The 13,746-nt window shown below is 40.5% G+C and overlaps 1 protein-coding gene across 4 annotated transcripts in view; it reads right to left on the minus strand.

Moving 5' to 3' along the window:
- Nucleotides 1–6,212: 6,212 nt before the first annotated feature.
- Nucleotides 6,213–13,746, minus strand: part of CHD7 (chromodomain helicase DNA binding protein 7) — a 127,894-nt gene continuing 120,360 nt past the window's right edge. For 3 of the 4 annotated variants that reach the window (XM_055704495.1, XM_027811100.2, XM_027811101.2), the window contains exons 32-38: nt 13,320–13,480; nt 11,453–11,680; nt 10,806–11,249; nt 10,024–10,245; nt 9,468–9,608; nt 8,896–9,000; nt 6,213–8,100 (exon numbers count right to left, since the gene is read on the minus strand). In XM_055704495.1, coding sequence (XP_055560470.1) covers nt 7,147–8,100; nt 8,896–9,000; nt 9,468–9,608; nt 10,024–10,245; nt 10,806–11,249; nt 11,453–11,680; nt 13,320–13,480 — 2,255 coding nt within the window. In that variant the 3' untranslated portion in view covers nt 6,213–7,146. The remainder of the gene's footprint in view (nt 8,101–8,895; nt 9,001–9,467; nt 9,609–10,023; nt 10,246–10,805; nt 11,250–11,452; nt 11,681–13,319; nt 13,481–13,746) is intronic. The other variant, XM_055704496.1, reaches the window with a different exon arrangement.

Here is a 13,746-nt window from a genome sequence, read left to right on the forward strand (position 1 = left end):
CTTCATGTGGCAAGGGAAACTAATAGGGCAATGAAAAGGCTTGCTCAAGTGAAACACTGAGTGTTTAAAGCCAGCAGATGCCTTTTTCTTTTCCTGAATGCTCATTTTTGGTGCAGTTGTACAGCGCCAATGACAGAAGGTGCTCCTTGGTAGGAACTGGTACTTGGAAAGCTGGACTTCAGGCCTTTTTAAAGCTATGAATTTTTGCTAAAAGACCCGTGGACACTGGAAACGTCAGCTAATAACTTCCTGCTATCTGACAGAAAGCAGACAAGGCTGGAAAAAAACATGGATATTACCATCTCTCTGCCTGTCCCAAATGTATCCATGAGCTCCCTTATTGAGGCAGCTGTAAACAAAGCCAAGGAAGAACTAGGGGAGGACCTCCCAGGATTCCTGCATGACCAAGGAGAAAGAGAAGCCATGGGTTTGAAGTATACTAAAGCTTCAGCAATCTAGCATCTTAAATTCAGATTAGCCCCATCAGCAGAGCAGCGTGTAAAGCAGAAGCCTTACGAGGAGAGCATGAAGCTGTAATGACGTGAATCCTGCTGCTTAAAACCAGTGTCTGAACACGCAGCTTTGGTTAACAGCATTAGTCAGGTGAAGTGGCTCCATCATCAGATCCAGGTATGGCCAAAGGAGCATTAAAGAAACATGAGCGACAACCAACCCTCCTCCTGAAGAAGTCAGCGTACTGATTTATGTTCACATTTCTATGATGTACTACACAGTCAAAACAGAAAACGCACCCAAGGTCGAGTAGTAGCAAGTTGCACAGCTGAAGCAATAGCTGCAGTCCTAAAAGCAGGGCTCAACAGGACAGCGAGAAGTGAGACCCAAAGCCTGGCACGCGGTTTTCCGTGGAAGCAGGAGACAGCAGAAAGACGCTGACAGATCTGGTATCTCACAGCAGGGTAGCAGGTTTGCCATCGTACAGTGGCAGCAGTTGATTGAGGGGGGCTGCAGAATGACAGCCTGATATGTAATGAAGATTGTCATCTTCAAGGATGAGCTGAAGTCTCTTACCCAGGCAGTCCTAATCAGGGTGGCCTCAGTACCACATGATTGTTGCTAACATTAGTCTCACAACATCTCTGTGAAGAAGGCAAGAATCATTCTCCATTCTAAAGACTGGAAACCGCAATTAAAGCAACTGCCTGGGGGAAGCAGACAGAATTAGAAATTGAATCTGGAGTCCTGGTCTGCCGATTCGCCCACAGGCTTACCCTTCAAACTTGCGAGTAGGCAGCTTAGAACAGTAAAAGGGCACCTTTTACCTGCAGCCCGAGACACATGCTGCCCCAGACTCCAGCGATAGCTGCAGCCTAATCAAATGGGCACAAAAGAGCAAACGCTGCTTGTGAAACAATGCACATACCCCACTGGTCACTGGAGTGCTACAAGCTGGAATCAATGCGATGATTGTGACAGCTGAGAACAAATTCAGCTATGTTTGACAACTTCCAGAAAATATTGGCAGAGGACAGGGAGTCTGCACTGCCCAGCAGCACCTTTGTGAATTGATTAGCCATATAGCAGATGGCAAGCCTGCTGCAGACTGAGACAGCAGAAGATGGCCAGTCTGGTTGAGAAGAACTTGAAGACGACTGGGAAGAAAAAGCATGTTCTCACAGTGACAGCCCAAAATGATATTTTGGAAATGTCAGATGCATGGCAGATGAGGAACAGGACTAATTTTTAACATTTTCTTCAACTAGTTATTACAAGCACCTGTCTGGTTCATAAAACACAATCATACAGCTTAGTTTAAACCCTTCACCTCTTTCCTTCACAAAAATTCTTAAAGAAAACATAAAAATCCATTTCTTCTTTTAAAATATTCTTCTGAACAGGTTTTATATAAGTCATTCAGGAATCAACTGATATGTTTGTGAGAACTTACATGCATTTTCTGAAAGTGGGCATGGCTTGAAAGTTTGATTTTAGGAAAACACATGCTGGACAAAGAGCAAAAGCTTTGCTTTCCTTCTCCTGCCGCATAGTTTTGGGAGGGGTTTGGCACATGCTTGGGGAAAATTCATATTTTTAAAGGTTTTAGGAAATGCCTTAGGCTATTCAGAGTCTGCACAGCTGCTCATCAGTAGCCAGCCATGGCTGAAGGAGCAGAAACTATGGATTTGGAGAAATATGCCATCTTTGTCTGGTGCAGAACAATGCCACTGCAGTGAAATACAATGGCTGCCTCTTATTTTCTACTAGCCCTTAGGAAAAAAAAAAAAAAAAGGTAAAGAAAAAAAAAAAAAAGGGAAGGATCATGGAGTTTCCTTGCAGGGCCTCTGAGCAGAGGGAGCTAACATTAGCTCTTCGCTCACAGACATGCAAATCCTTCCCCAGGCGCAACAATAGCAGAAGCCCTGTGGGAGGAGACCGATAGCACAGACCTGGCGGATGCTGATCCCAACTCCTACGCCTGCGAAGCCCACAGGTTCCCAGACTTCCCAAAAACTGGAAGGTCAAAGCATCGTCCAAGAAGAGAACTGCAAAAGCGCTGGTATCACAGCTGACCACTTCCTGCCTGCGGAGCACACTGTTACTAGACATTTTAAAGCTTACAGTTTGCCTGCCATTTGTTTACGGATGCTACTGCCCAAAAGACTGATGAATCCATGGTTCACCATCTCTGTATTGCCCCTTAGGTTAATAAGGCTCATGTATAAAAAGTTTGAACTGAAAGAAAAAAAGGAGCTTCTCTGGTGAGACCCCAATTAACAATGCTTGCATCCACACACTCCGAGCAAACTTTCTAAATGGGTGGGACGGGTTTTTGTTTTTCACGTTGACTACAATTACCAGGATTTAATGAAGTCTCTGACTTGCAGCTATCACCGATTGCTTAAAATTTTTTAAGCAAAGACTGAGGAAGCACAAGTAACAGATTGGAAACTACCAGTATTGAGCTACTGCAACACAAATGGCTCAAACAATTAAGATTCAATAGTTTTACTAGTGCTGGCAGCAATCGATAAAAGTTAGACAAACAGAACCATTCAGTGACACGAATTTATCCCCCTTTAGAAAATATACTTTTGCACTATAGTTCCTGTTATCCTACATATTTAGTATTTTGCATCAAATCTATTACCTAAAGCTGCATGCAGACTGAGCTGGAAGGAGGTTTTCAACTGCTTCCGAATCTCCCATCGAACTTTGATCACAGCAGCTGGCGGTCCTGAAAATGTCATTTCCTTCATGTATTTTCCTCAGAACAGCTGACTCAAGCTAGTGATTAGAATGGATGCCTGAACCATCATCTCTCTAGGTAAGAAGCCAAGTTCAGGTCTCTCCAAAGCACGGTCACTTGAAGCCAAAGAGGGGTACAACAGGTTATTCACACAGCATGTACTGCAAAACCTGCAGCCAGTACCCCCTCCCATTGAGGGTGTGTGTCAGAAAACAGTCACAGGCTGGCACCTTTCAGGCCCCCAGGGAAGTTTGTAGGCAGCAGGACAGAGTGCCCTCAGATGCCCTGAAATTACCGGATCCCCGGCCCCAACATTAAGGATTCAGAAGTAGCTGAGCTGTGTGGTGCCGAGCAACAGGAGTCCTAAATGTCCCAAGCAGTTTTGTGTGCAATACAAAATTAAAGGGGAAGCTTAATAATAATAATATAGTCTATTACCCGCCTCTGCCCCCAAATCTTAAGCCTCTCTCAAATGGTTGTTTTTCTGTACTAAATGCCAAAGGTCCTCAACAAAAGCAGCATCTGTTATTCCAATATTCAGTACACTTTGACATTGACATTGATATGAAACAAGAGACCAAAGCCTGCAGAAGATAACTGGAACTAGTTTAGGGATTTGTCCACTATTTCATCAGTGAGTATTCAACACTCACGCTTGAACTGGTTCTCCTTTACAGTCCAGTTCTTAAAAATATGTCTTTAATAGCCTGAGCAGATCTGTTGTTTTGTTGTTTGCCTTGGCAGGACTGCACACCATGCACACAGAAAAGGTCTGTGGTAGCAAGCATACCATTGCTGTACTTTGACACAGGTACTTTCTTCTTGAAAGCAACAACAACAACAAAAGTAATTTGTATTCCTTGATAACCCCATTAACATTTCTGTGACCATTAGGAGGTCCAGCAAAAATGGCTGGTAACAAAAACCAGGTTTCTTGGAGAGACAGACAAAAAGGGTGCTCCAGAGGTGAATCAAGTGCAGAATAGTATCTGATCTAAGCATCTTACTCACGTAAGCTTTTATTCATTTAGACACACTTTAAAACTCCATAAGAATCTTTGCAATAATTAACATGTAAAAACTCTGTGTCAAATCAAAGAAAAACCTTCATATTTTCATGTAATACATTTCTCGGACATTAGATGGCAATCCCCCCACTTCATTTTTCATACCAGGGGCCCATATCCCTTCCAAAAAAATCAAATGTCACCTTTTCAACAGGTGAGTGGTCTGTCTGGCTTGCAGGAAGCAAGGCTGTTCAGAAACACAGTCAAGAGTACAGAGGCTCCCCCATTACCATGGCATTTGTTCTGTTGCAGCAGCTCTCCAGTTTCATTTTTTCTTCGATTAGGAAAGGCAAATGAGTAATACCATTAAGAAGGAACACTTACAATAGGGCAAGATGCACTTGTTTGTCGCTTGGACACCCTACGTCATGAGTTGGATGTTTCTGTGCCAAAAACCTACAGGCAGAAATAGGCAGTTACCAGAATTTCCCCCTCATTTCAACAATTTCAACAGAGGAGAAAGGAGGTTAGTGTAGCATTTAACAATACAATTTCTAGTCTTGCCAATTAAAAAGGGCCCTCCCAAGGGATATCATTAGTCTGTGTAAAGCTTTGCTGGGAATTATAAAACTGAATTATAAAAAAAAAAAAAAAAAAAAAAGCTATTGGGTGCCAGCATATGCAATATACACAACAGGAAGCACCTACCAACTTTTACAGTGGCAGCTCTATAAATAAGAAAAATATATATAAATAAGAAAAAGACGAGAAATTTAAGTAACAGCTTGAATGAATTCAACAGAGTATGTAACACACCTGATCAAGTTAATGTACCTTGGCTTTCAGCCTCTTGCTTTTTGACGTGGTCTACATGTGATGTTTTAGAAAGAGGCAGGAATAACGCACCTCGTCAACTGTTCAGTGATGTACATGGCGGGGGGAATCCTTCCTGACCTTCATTAACTCTGTATGATCTATTTAAGAGGCAGTACAAGACATCCTGACATCTATTCACTTCGACAGTGCGTGCCTGTGATTCATTCACACAAAATCCACTTCCTAAGCCTTCATTTCTCACCTACTTTCATCGTTCCCAAAATGCTCTTTTCAGGCCATAGATCACCCCTTTTTCATATGCCTCCCCCCTCAGGACCAAATTTTGGCCTTGCAACACTTGCCCATTTGAGCTCTTGTGTAAATTCACAGTGGACAGAAGAGTGAGGTTTAGAGCTCTCCAGCATTCCAAAAGCACAGATAATATCAGTCCTAAGACGGGGGTCCACCCACAGCTGGCAACTCAAATAGCTAATTTTTCATGTACTCCACTGAAAATCTAACCTTTCATCCTCACTCTCGAGATGGTTGTGTACATGTGTGCCAAGGTGACAACACTGTGAAAACAGAAGTTCTCAAATGATACATTATCTCGAATATCAAAAGGTCACAAAAGGGTACAAATCTGTAGCTCTCCAAAAGAGACACTGTTTTTTATGAAAAGTGGGTCAGTTTTAGTTTCATGTAGGTTGTTTGACACAGTGGTTTCTGGCATCACAAGCTCTGGTCTACAGGATACCACAGAGCCTTTGTATCCCTTGCTGTCATTACAGCATTGTGTTTTTCTACCCATTAACCAAGGATAAATGACCTAGATATTGTGCCTATTAAAGCCTCATTTTTCTTTTGCCCTTTTGTTCTTTAGTGTACCACATTATCACATGCTGAACACATTTTAAAGTATTCTCAGTCTCTCATGCCCCTTTGAAGGAGTAAAGTAGGGGTTTTAGTGTGCGTTTCTGTAGACTTACTCAGAGTGGAAAATATGAAGGTAATTCATGGTTTCTCTTCCTGCCTAGTCCCTTGAAGACGATCAGTTCAGCATTTACAGCCACTAATCTATAAAGAATATAGCAGGAAAATGCTATAAAAAAGCCACAATGCAAATACAGAAAGCAAACACCAGTTCTGATGTCTCTAAACACTACATTCTATAATTACATCTCTGCATATCATGGGTCACTTTTATTAAAAGCATCATTACTACAGTTGGCAGCAATTTACATCTTATCTTACATGATAGCAGTTTCCAAAGAAAAAAAATAAAAAGACATCACAACAAAGAAAAACAATACATTTACAAAGTCATGTCTGTAAACTTCAAGGCTAGTTTAGAGTTGAGGTAATGCTGTTTAGCTTTGTGGCTAAAGTAACAAAGTCCTTTAATTTAAAAAAGGTACCTGATTTTTTTCTTTTTGTTTATACCAGTGCATTACAAGATCACGAGACGATTAAACTGTAGCTTTATCCTGTAAGAACCTTCTCCGTGGGCTAATTTCCAAAAGGTACTCTTCACATTCAACAGCTGCCTTATTATTGCTGCGTCTCCAGACAGAGACATTCACACTATCATGAAGATTGTCAGAGAGAGTGTGTGTGTGGGGGTGTGTGCGCACATGTGAGTGGGTGAACTCCCATACAGTCAAAATGAAGCACGAGTACGATATGTATGGTTAAATTTCATCTTGACCTTCACAGCAAAAAAAAAAAAAAAAAAAAAATTAAATATATAACTTCATCCTTCCTTTAAGCAGCACTTCCTTCTATTAGTGCCACTTCATCACAAATTGCTGCGTAATTCATAATACCAATGGTACCAAAAGAAAAAAAAAAAGCAGAGCATTATGTCAATTTCCTTAAAAAGACATGATCACCTCTCAAATTTCATCTCTCCTAGGGATAATAAATAATGCACTGCACAATACTTAATGACCAAGATACCTTTTGACACATCTGTATAACATGACTTGAACTTTTTTTTTGCTACACTATGTTACAGAACAGCTTATAAAAACTAAGTATGGACATTAACTGTGAGTGTAAACAGTAGGACTACCACTTGTCAAAAGTTTAAAACACTTTAGCTGTAACTGGTACTGGTTATTCATCATTTTCATTGTTTTCTATTTCTTCCCCCCCATCAAGTGAGTCTAATTCTTCACCCTGTGCTATTTCATCTTCTAAAACGGAGGAATCTGCAGTTTTATCAAGGCTCTCCTCTGCATCACTGCCTTCGAGATTTTCTTCATCTTTAAAGGCAGTTCCTTCAGTTTTGTCAGTAGCCTTCTCTTCATTGGAGCCCACTGTGTTCTGAAGTCCTGCTAGTGCTGGGAAACCGGGCAGAGTCAATCCTCCCAGTCCTGGAGGTAGAAACATAGATGGATAGAAGAGGCCAGGAGCCATGGTAGACAGCAGGAAAGGATTGAAGGCCAGAGGGTTTGTGGGCAATCCAGTGTTGGTGGTGGTGGTAGTGGTGGCAGTGGCAGTAGTCACTGCAGTAGCAGCACTGACAGATCCATTTGCAGAGTCAGTAGCAGAAACAGTGTCTGTGCTTTTCTCAGAGTCTTTGTTCTCCTCTTCATTCTCATTTTTCTTCTCTTCAGCTTTTGAAGCACCATCTTCAGTCTCTCCTTGACCGGAAGCAGTAGTGGCATTTCCAGTAGTAGCCGTTATCGGGTTATTCAACAATCCGCCTAGTCCAAACATGTTGGGCAATCCTGCCATCCCTGGCAACATCAGAGGCAACATGGCAGCCGGATTTTTAGCGTCCCCTCCAGCAGCAGCAGCTGTTGCTAGCCCTGGTGGGAAGCCCATGAGGCCTGCGAGCTGGAGAGACTGCAGGTTCTGTAGGTTCTGGAGGCTTGTGAGGTCCATTCCAGCAAACAGACTGTTCATTAGTAGTGGGTTGATTCCCGATGTTGATGCTACAGCAGCAGCTGCTGCAGCTGCTTTGGCAATTTCACTTTTTGGCCTTCTTCCTCTTCTGCTTGCTCCTTCCTCCCTCACAACAGGTCCAGTGAGAAGACGGTCAAACATGGACTCTGGAACAAAACCCTGGAAAAGGAGATGCGAAAAAACAAGCTTTATTCTCCAGTAGCTTTTATAGCTTTCAACAGTAAACTGATGACAATGGAAGAAACAGAAGGGGATTTCAGCATACTCCAACAGTGGTTTGTTTTTCAACCCTGGCAAGTCACAACTAGCCAGCTACTAAAGTGAATGGCAGTAGAACATCTAAGAAAAATTGAAGAAAGGGAAGTCATAGGCTTTTTACATTTAAACACAACAGTAAAACAGCACATGCTGAAACTCTGTAGCTTCATTAAAAAATACACACCCTGACACAATGCAATTATGAATCTATACCTTTGTACCTCATACTGAACTTCAGTATAGTAATATTTTATTAAAGTAAGTATTTGCAGAATTTTTTCCTTTTATTTCCAAACAACTGATGTAAAATAAAAGGCAGAAAACCTAATCCTTTGATGCTGCCTGTTACAAAGATGATAAATTTATTTCTGTTATGAATATGACAAATATTTTCTTAAGTTTCTAATGAATGAATACCTGTGTTTATTAATGATTGTTGCTTATCAGAAAAAAAAAAACAACCAAACAAATGCTGAAGACTGCCTCACTGTAGCCGATTTTTTGAGTGTACTTCAATCCCACTCTGCAGCAGCCTCCTATCCCCATTCCCCCTAAATTGGGTAACTCCCACCCAGACACTACACTTCCTCAGCTCAAAACCAGGTATGAGATAAAGACTTAATCATCAATTTACACAGCCTTCCACTTTTCTGTGCTATAATCTACAATGAAGCATGGAATGAAAGCTTCACTTACAGACTGTTTAACAATGTCAGTCCAATCTGGAGCAACAGCAAATTCAGGATTTTCTTCCAGCCATCTCGGCAAGTCCTTCATTGGAGGGGCCATAGCTCCACCCATCTAATGCAAAAGACAAGGTTAATACTTCAAAAACAAAAGAAAAACAAACAGCTATTTATATGGACATTTTCTATCTGTACACTTTCATTTCTGAAGGATGTGAGTAAAGACTTTCAGTTCAGACTGTGGAAAACTACATGGAGACCAGCTAATACTACTAGAATTCAGAAGATCATGTTTTTAAAAAGACTGTAAAATGCTGCAGCTTAGGCAGGGCTAGTAATGAAACGTGTGCCTGATATAGGGGAAAGATGTTAAAAAGAAAAACTGTACAGTTTCAAAAACTGTTATTCACTCAAGTGTTTAATATAAAGGTAACAGAAGAGCAAAGAAGGAATTAAAGGAACTGGGTGGTACATTCCAGTAAGGATAACTGCTGGTGCCGAATTACTAAACTTTTAAAAAGAAACCTTGGAGTAGAAAATGTGGTTTCCACACGCAAAGACATCCACTAACTTAATTTTTACCTTCTTTCCATTTCGCTTATTTACAACAGGTACCCTTTCTTCTCCTGTCAAGGTGTTTATATCCAGTTTATTAGGGTTTCGACACCTGTGTCGTTTTTGTTTCGGCTTCTGAAATGGGGAAAACAGCACATCTGCACTCTTCTGGAAAAAAACAGAAATACATTGCTTTTAGTTTTACATTTTCTTGACAAAAATCACCAAGCATGGAACCCCTTCTCACAACACCTTTAAGGGGCCAATTACTTTACCATCAGATTATCTCAGAGACTTTTTTTTCTTATCAGATGAAGCAATTCTGCAGAACTTGACACAAACAGCGTACTAACACACATTGTTATATACAAATATTAAGAAAGGTAAAGCAACCTATACACCCTGATGCCACCTGGGTGTTTAGATACCATAGTCAGTGTGGCTGCAGAAAAAACCTTTACTGGAAACCAATAGTTACAAAATCCAATGACTATGCCCAATGTGAGGAAATTCATTTTGATGCCTGTAAAACTAACTTCTGTATTAATATAACACAACAACACTTTTAGAATCACATACTTACTGGTACATAACTCGGCATATCTACAGTGTAAGTAGGATGCAGTTTAAGCCATTCAACTAAATCCTTGTTTTTAGGAGCATCCTCTCCCACCAGCCTGGTCCCATCCTCTAGATTGATTACAGGGATGCGAGTGTCTGGGTCCAATTGACCAGGAGATGGAATGTTCCTTGCTGGTAGGGCTTCCATATCTTCTTCAAAAGCTTTGGTCACTTCTGCATCCTCCTGAAAACATTAATGTTTGTATTAATTCTCACTTCAAGGGAACAGTTACCTGGGAGAAACAATTGCAGGGACTGAAGCTAAACGCTCACGGAGATTTTGCATATGCAAGAGTTAATGGGGTTTAAATATTCATACTATGTAAAGCAATACCACTGCATTAGGGAGTTTTGTAAATTTAGCATGCTTGAACATTAAAGAACATACAAGCTAAAGAGAAAGCAGTTTTCGTGCATTTCCAGTTAGTGGCCCCCACGACCTTCCTTTTTCTACACAGTAAGAAAGACATACTTAAGCCTCCAAATATGTTATGCATATATTTTATGTTTTGTATTAAAAAAAAAAAAAAGTCTTTGGAAGTACGAGCTACTTAAAACTCAGCTACAATTCACTAGAGTAGAAACTTGATGTGAACAACATTTTGTTTGTTTCAAATAAAGTAACAGCTCTAAACACAAAGGTAAAAACTACATTACTGCTGGGGTGAGTATAACAACACTTTAAAGTCACATTCAGAAAGTACTAGACACAGAACAAATACGAGACAAAAAGGTTGCTCTTACTACAGTCAATGATGTCCGTTTGTTGCTCATAAATAACAGATCAAGCCCTTCTACATTTTTCCTCCTTCCTCTCCTCCTCTTCATGGGTGGTTCTCCATCTATTAAAGAGCCATTTAGTAGATGCCTTGTGGGTGTGCGTGAAAGACCTGCTTGCAGCAGCTCCATTTGAGTTTTAAAGGCATCAGATACGGGTGTGGAGACATTAGGCAAGATAAACTTTGAAGTAACAGATGAAAAATTTGAGGTAGAACTTGTTGCCTCTCGTGAGGCCTTTGATAAATCTACAACCTTTTCTTGTCCATTTTCTGAGACCACCTGAGACTCACGTAACTGGGCAACCATTTCCATAAGATTTCTCCTCTTGGCAGCTCTCTCTGCCTCAATTTCAATCTTTCTTCGTCTCCTCCTCCTCTGACGTGGAACCGATAAATTGAGTGCATCTTCCTAATGAAAAAAGAGCATTTCAGAACATAAGCAAAGCTCTGTTTGCTATGCTGAATTTATATAAAAGTCCAAGCACATAACCTTGAAAACAAAGCCTTCATTTTATTCCAAGAAACACTTTTCAATTATTTTTCATTTTTTTTATTATGCAAAAGAAGCACACGCAAGATAAAATATTTCATGTGAGAAAGACGCAGCCTTGCCTTTGATAACTGAGGAGAAGCAGTGACATCTTCACTGCCACTGACGCTGGCTTGACCAACCATGGAGAGCTCTGCAAAGCTCCTTTTTTGTAAAGGGCTGTCCACAGCTGTTGGAGTATACCCAGGTATGAGCCCCTGGAAATCAAACATCTGGCGCCTATTTACTGGCCACTTCCCTTTCAGCACTGCTTCACAGATGTTGTCTAATCGGTTGATCATTACTCGGTCCTGCATAAAGGAAAAGTATGTAATGAACCTTCAGTGTGAATGTTGCCTTTTAAACTCAAATAAGTATAACAACAGAGTCCAGTTTCCACAGCTTAAGAAACACATTCAAAACCAACTATTCCCTTGCAGGTCAGGATAAACTGACTGCCTTAGAAGAAGCTAATACAGACAGTTTTGTAGAATAAAACATCACTAGAATTTAAAAGCTGCATTTGTATCAGGGGGAAGGAGAAAGACCAAGTTTTCTGTACAACCATGTACTAACTGACAAATTTAACAGAAACTCACTATTGTTTTATGCTGCAGTAGTTAACAAAATCAACAGTTAGGAAGGGAAAATCAAAACATCTGCAATCAGTATCTTAAAGCTGCAGTTCCCGAGATCCAAGAGGCTGGATCTGCAATTCTGTCCTAGGAAGTAGATCCTCATTAGCGTCACTATTAATAAAGTTCAACATTATGAAACGGGCACCAACCTAGGGACATCTAATGAATGTCAATTTTCATTCCACGCCCATTATCACTTCAAATTTCACTGAAGCGTGTACACTAAAAATCTCTAATTATGTTTATTAGTCTACTTACACTGAACCTATACAGATGAAGGATTTTTTGTTTTACTTTTACACTATGACTGGAATAATATTTTAGTCCATGTTTCCAAAACACATGCTGAAAGCAAAAAAGATGAGTACCATTTGATTTCTTCTACTTCAGTATTCAAGCACATTCTATTCTAGCCTCTCTGAAGTAGTAGAAACTTCCGAACTATTGAGAAATACTGCTGGTTAGGGAATATGAGCATCAGTTAGCTTCCTGAACAGCAAAACTGTGCAAAAGCCACTAGCAAACCTCAGCAGCTGCAACAGACTGCTTGCTTTCCCCAGGAATAAGCCTATTAAGAGCAAGGTCCCCCCGCCCTGCTCCCCCATCCCAAACCAGATGGCCCTGTTATGGTGATTAGTAAGCTTAAGACTATTACTACTTTATTTCTCTCTCTCCCCTTACTGCAAAGGAGAGTACTAAATTATGTGTGGATTTATTACGAGTTTACAGTTTCATATTTTTAAAATCATTTTGTATTAGATAATTTTCTGCATAGTTACCAAAATAAGATATAGCTTTATCCTATCTAAAACTGCTGCTTATGTTTGCAGGATACCTTAATACAATTACATCTGTCAACATTACATAATGGCTTAGATCATGTAGGTCACCAATACTCCTCTACAATCTCCTCACCCCAAAATAAAAAGGTGACTTACAAAATCTCTGCTCTCAACATTGCAGATTGCTCTGCAGATGAAATCCATAATTTAAAATCGTAAGTTTGCTTCCATCAATAGAGGTGTGAAAGGTGTGATTCTGCTGACATACAGTTATGGAGCCTATGAGGAACTCATGTCTGTCAGTCATTTGTTTTACTAAATGACACTATTTACAGTGCAGCAATTTCTTTCATTTCCCCTGCTAATCTGCATGAAATTGAAGAATAAAATGCTATTCCGCAAATCATTCATAGAAAAAAGTCCCTCGCCCACTACAAGTGCAGAATCATACAAAACTTGCTGTTATTTTGCAAACATGTTTCCCATATTTTATGGGAAAAAAGACACATGCCATTCTACCCCTAACCAACCTTAGGCCAGAAAGAGAAGGCAAATGTTCTCTCATGAAGTAGCTGAACCACAGAGGGATCCCCATCTTCCATGTAGAATCCATCGCGTGTTTCATCCCTTGCGGTACTCATAGAGGCATTGCTTTCTTCATCAAAATTCTTACCCTGAGAAACTGCTCCTGCTGAATAACAACCATGACCAGGCATTAACTACAGAAATTTCCAAGCCCCCAATGTCAACCTAACTAGATAGGTTAAGACAACCAGGCTTGACACATTTCTGAGGCTTTTGTTCAGTAATTAATACAGCAGAGCCTTAGCCTTCTGCATTTGGCACACAGACATGCTTATTGGCTCAGTAAGCTATCTTGGAAATCATCCCTTGTGGGGGAACACCCCACTGATGCCCGATGTTTTTTACGAAAGCTTATTTAACCACCTGAATATG

Source organism: Falco cherrug, chromosome 3 (genome assembly GCF_023634085.1).
Source record: "Falco cherrug isolate bFalChe1 chromosome 3, bFalChe1.pri, whole genome shotgun sequence".
In the NCBI taxonomy this organism is placed as follows: domain Eukaryota; kingdom Metazoa; phylum Chordata; class Aves; order Falconiformes; family Falconidae; genus Falco; species Falco cherrug.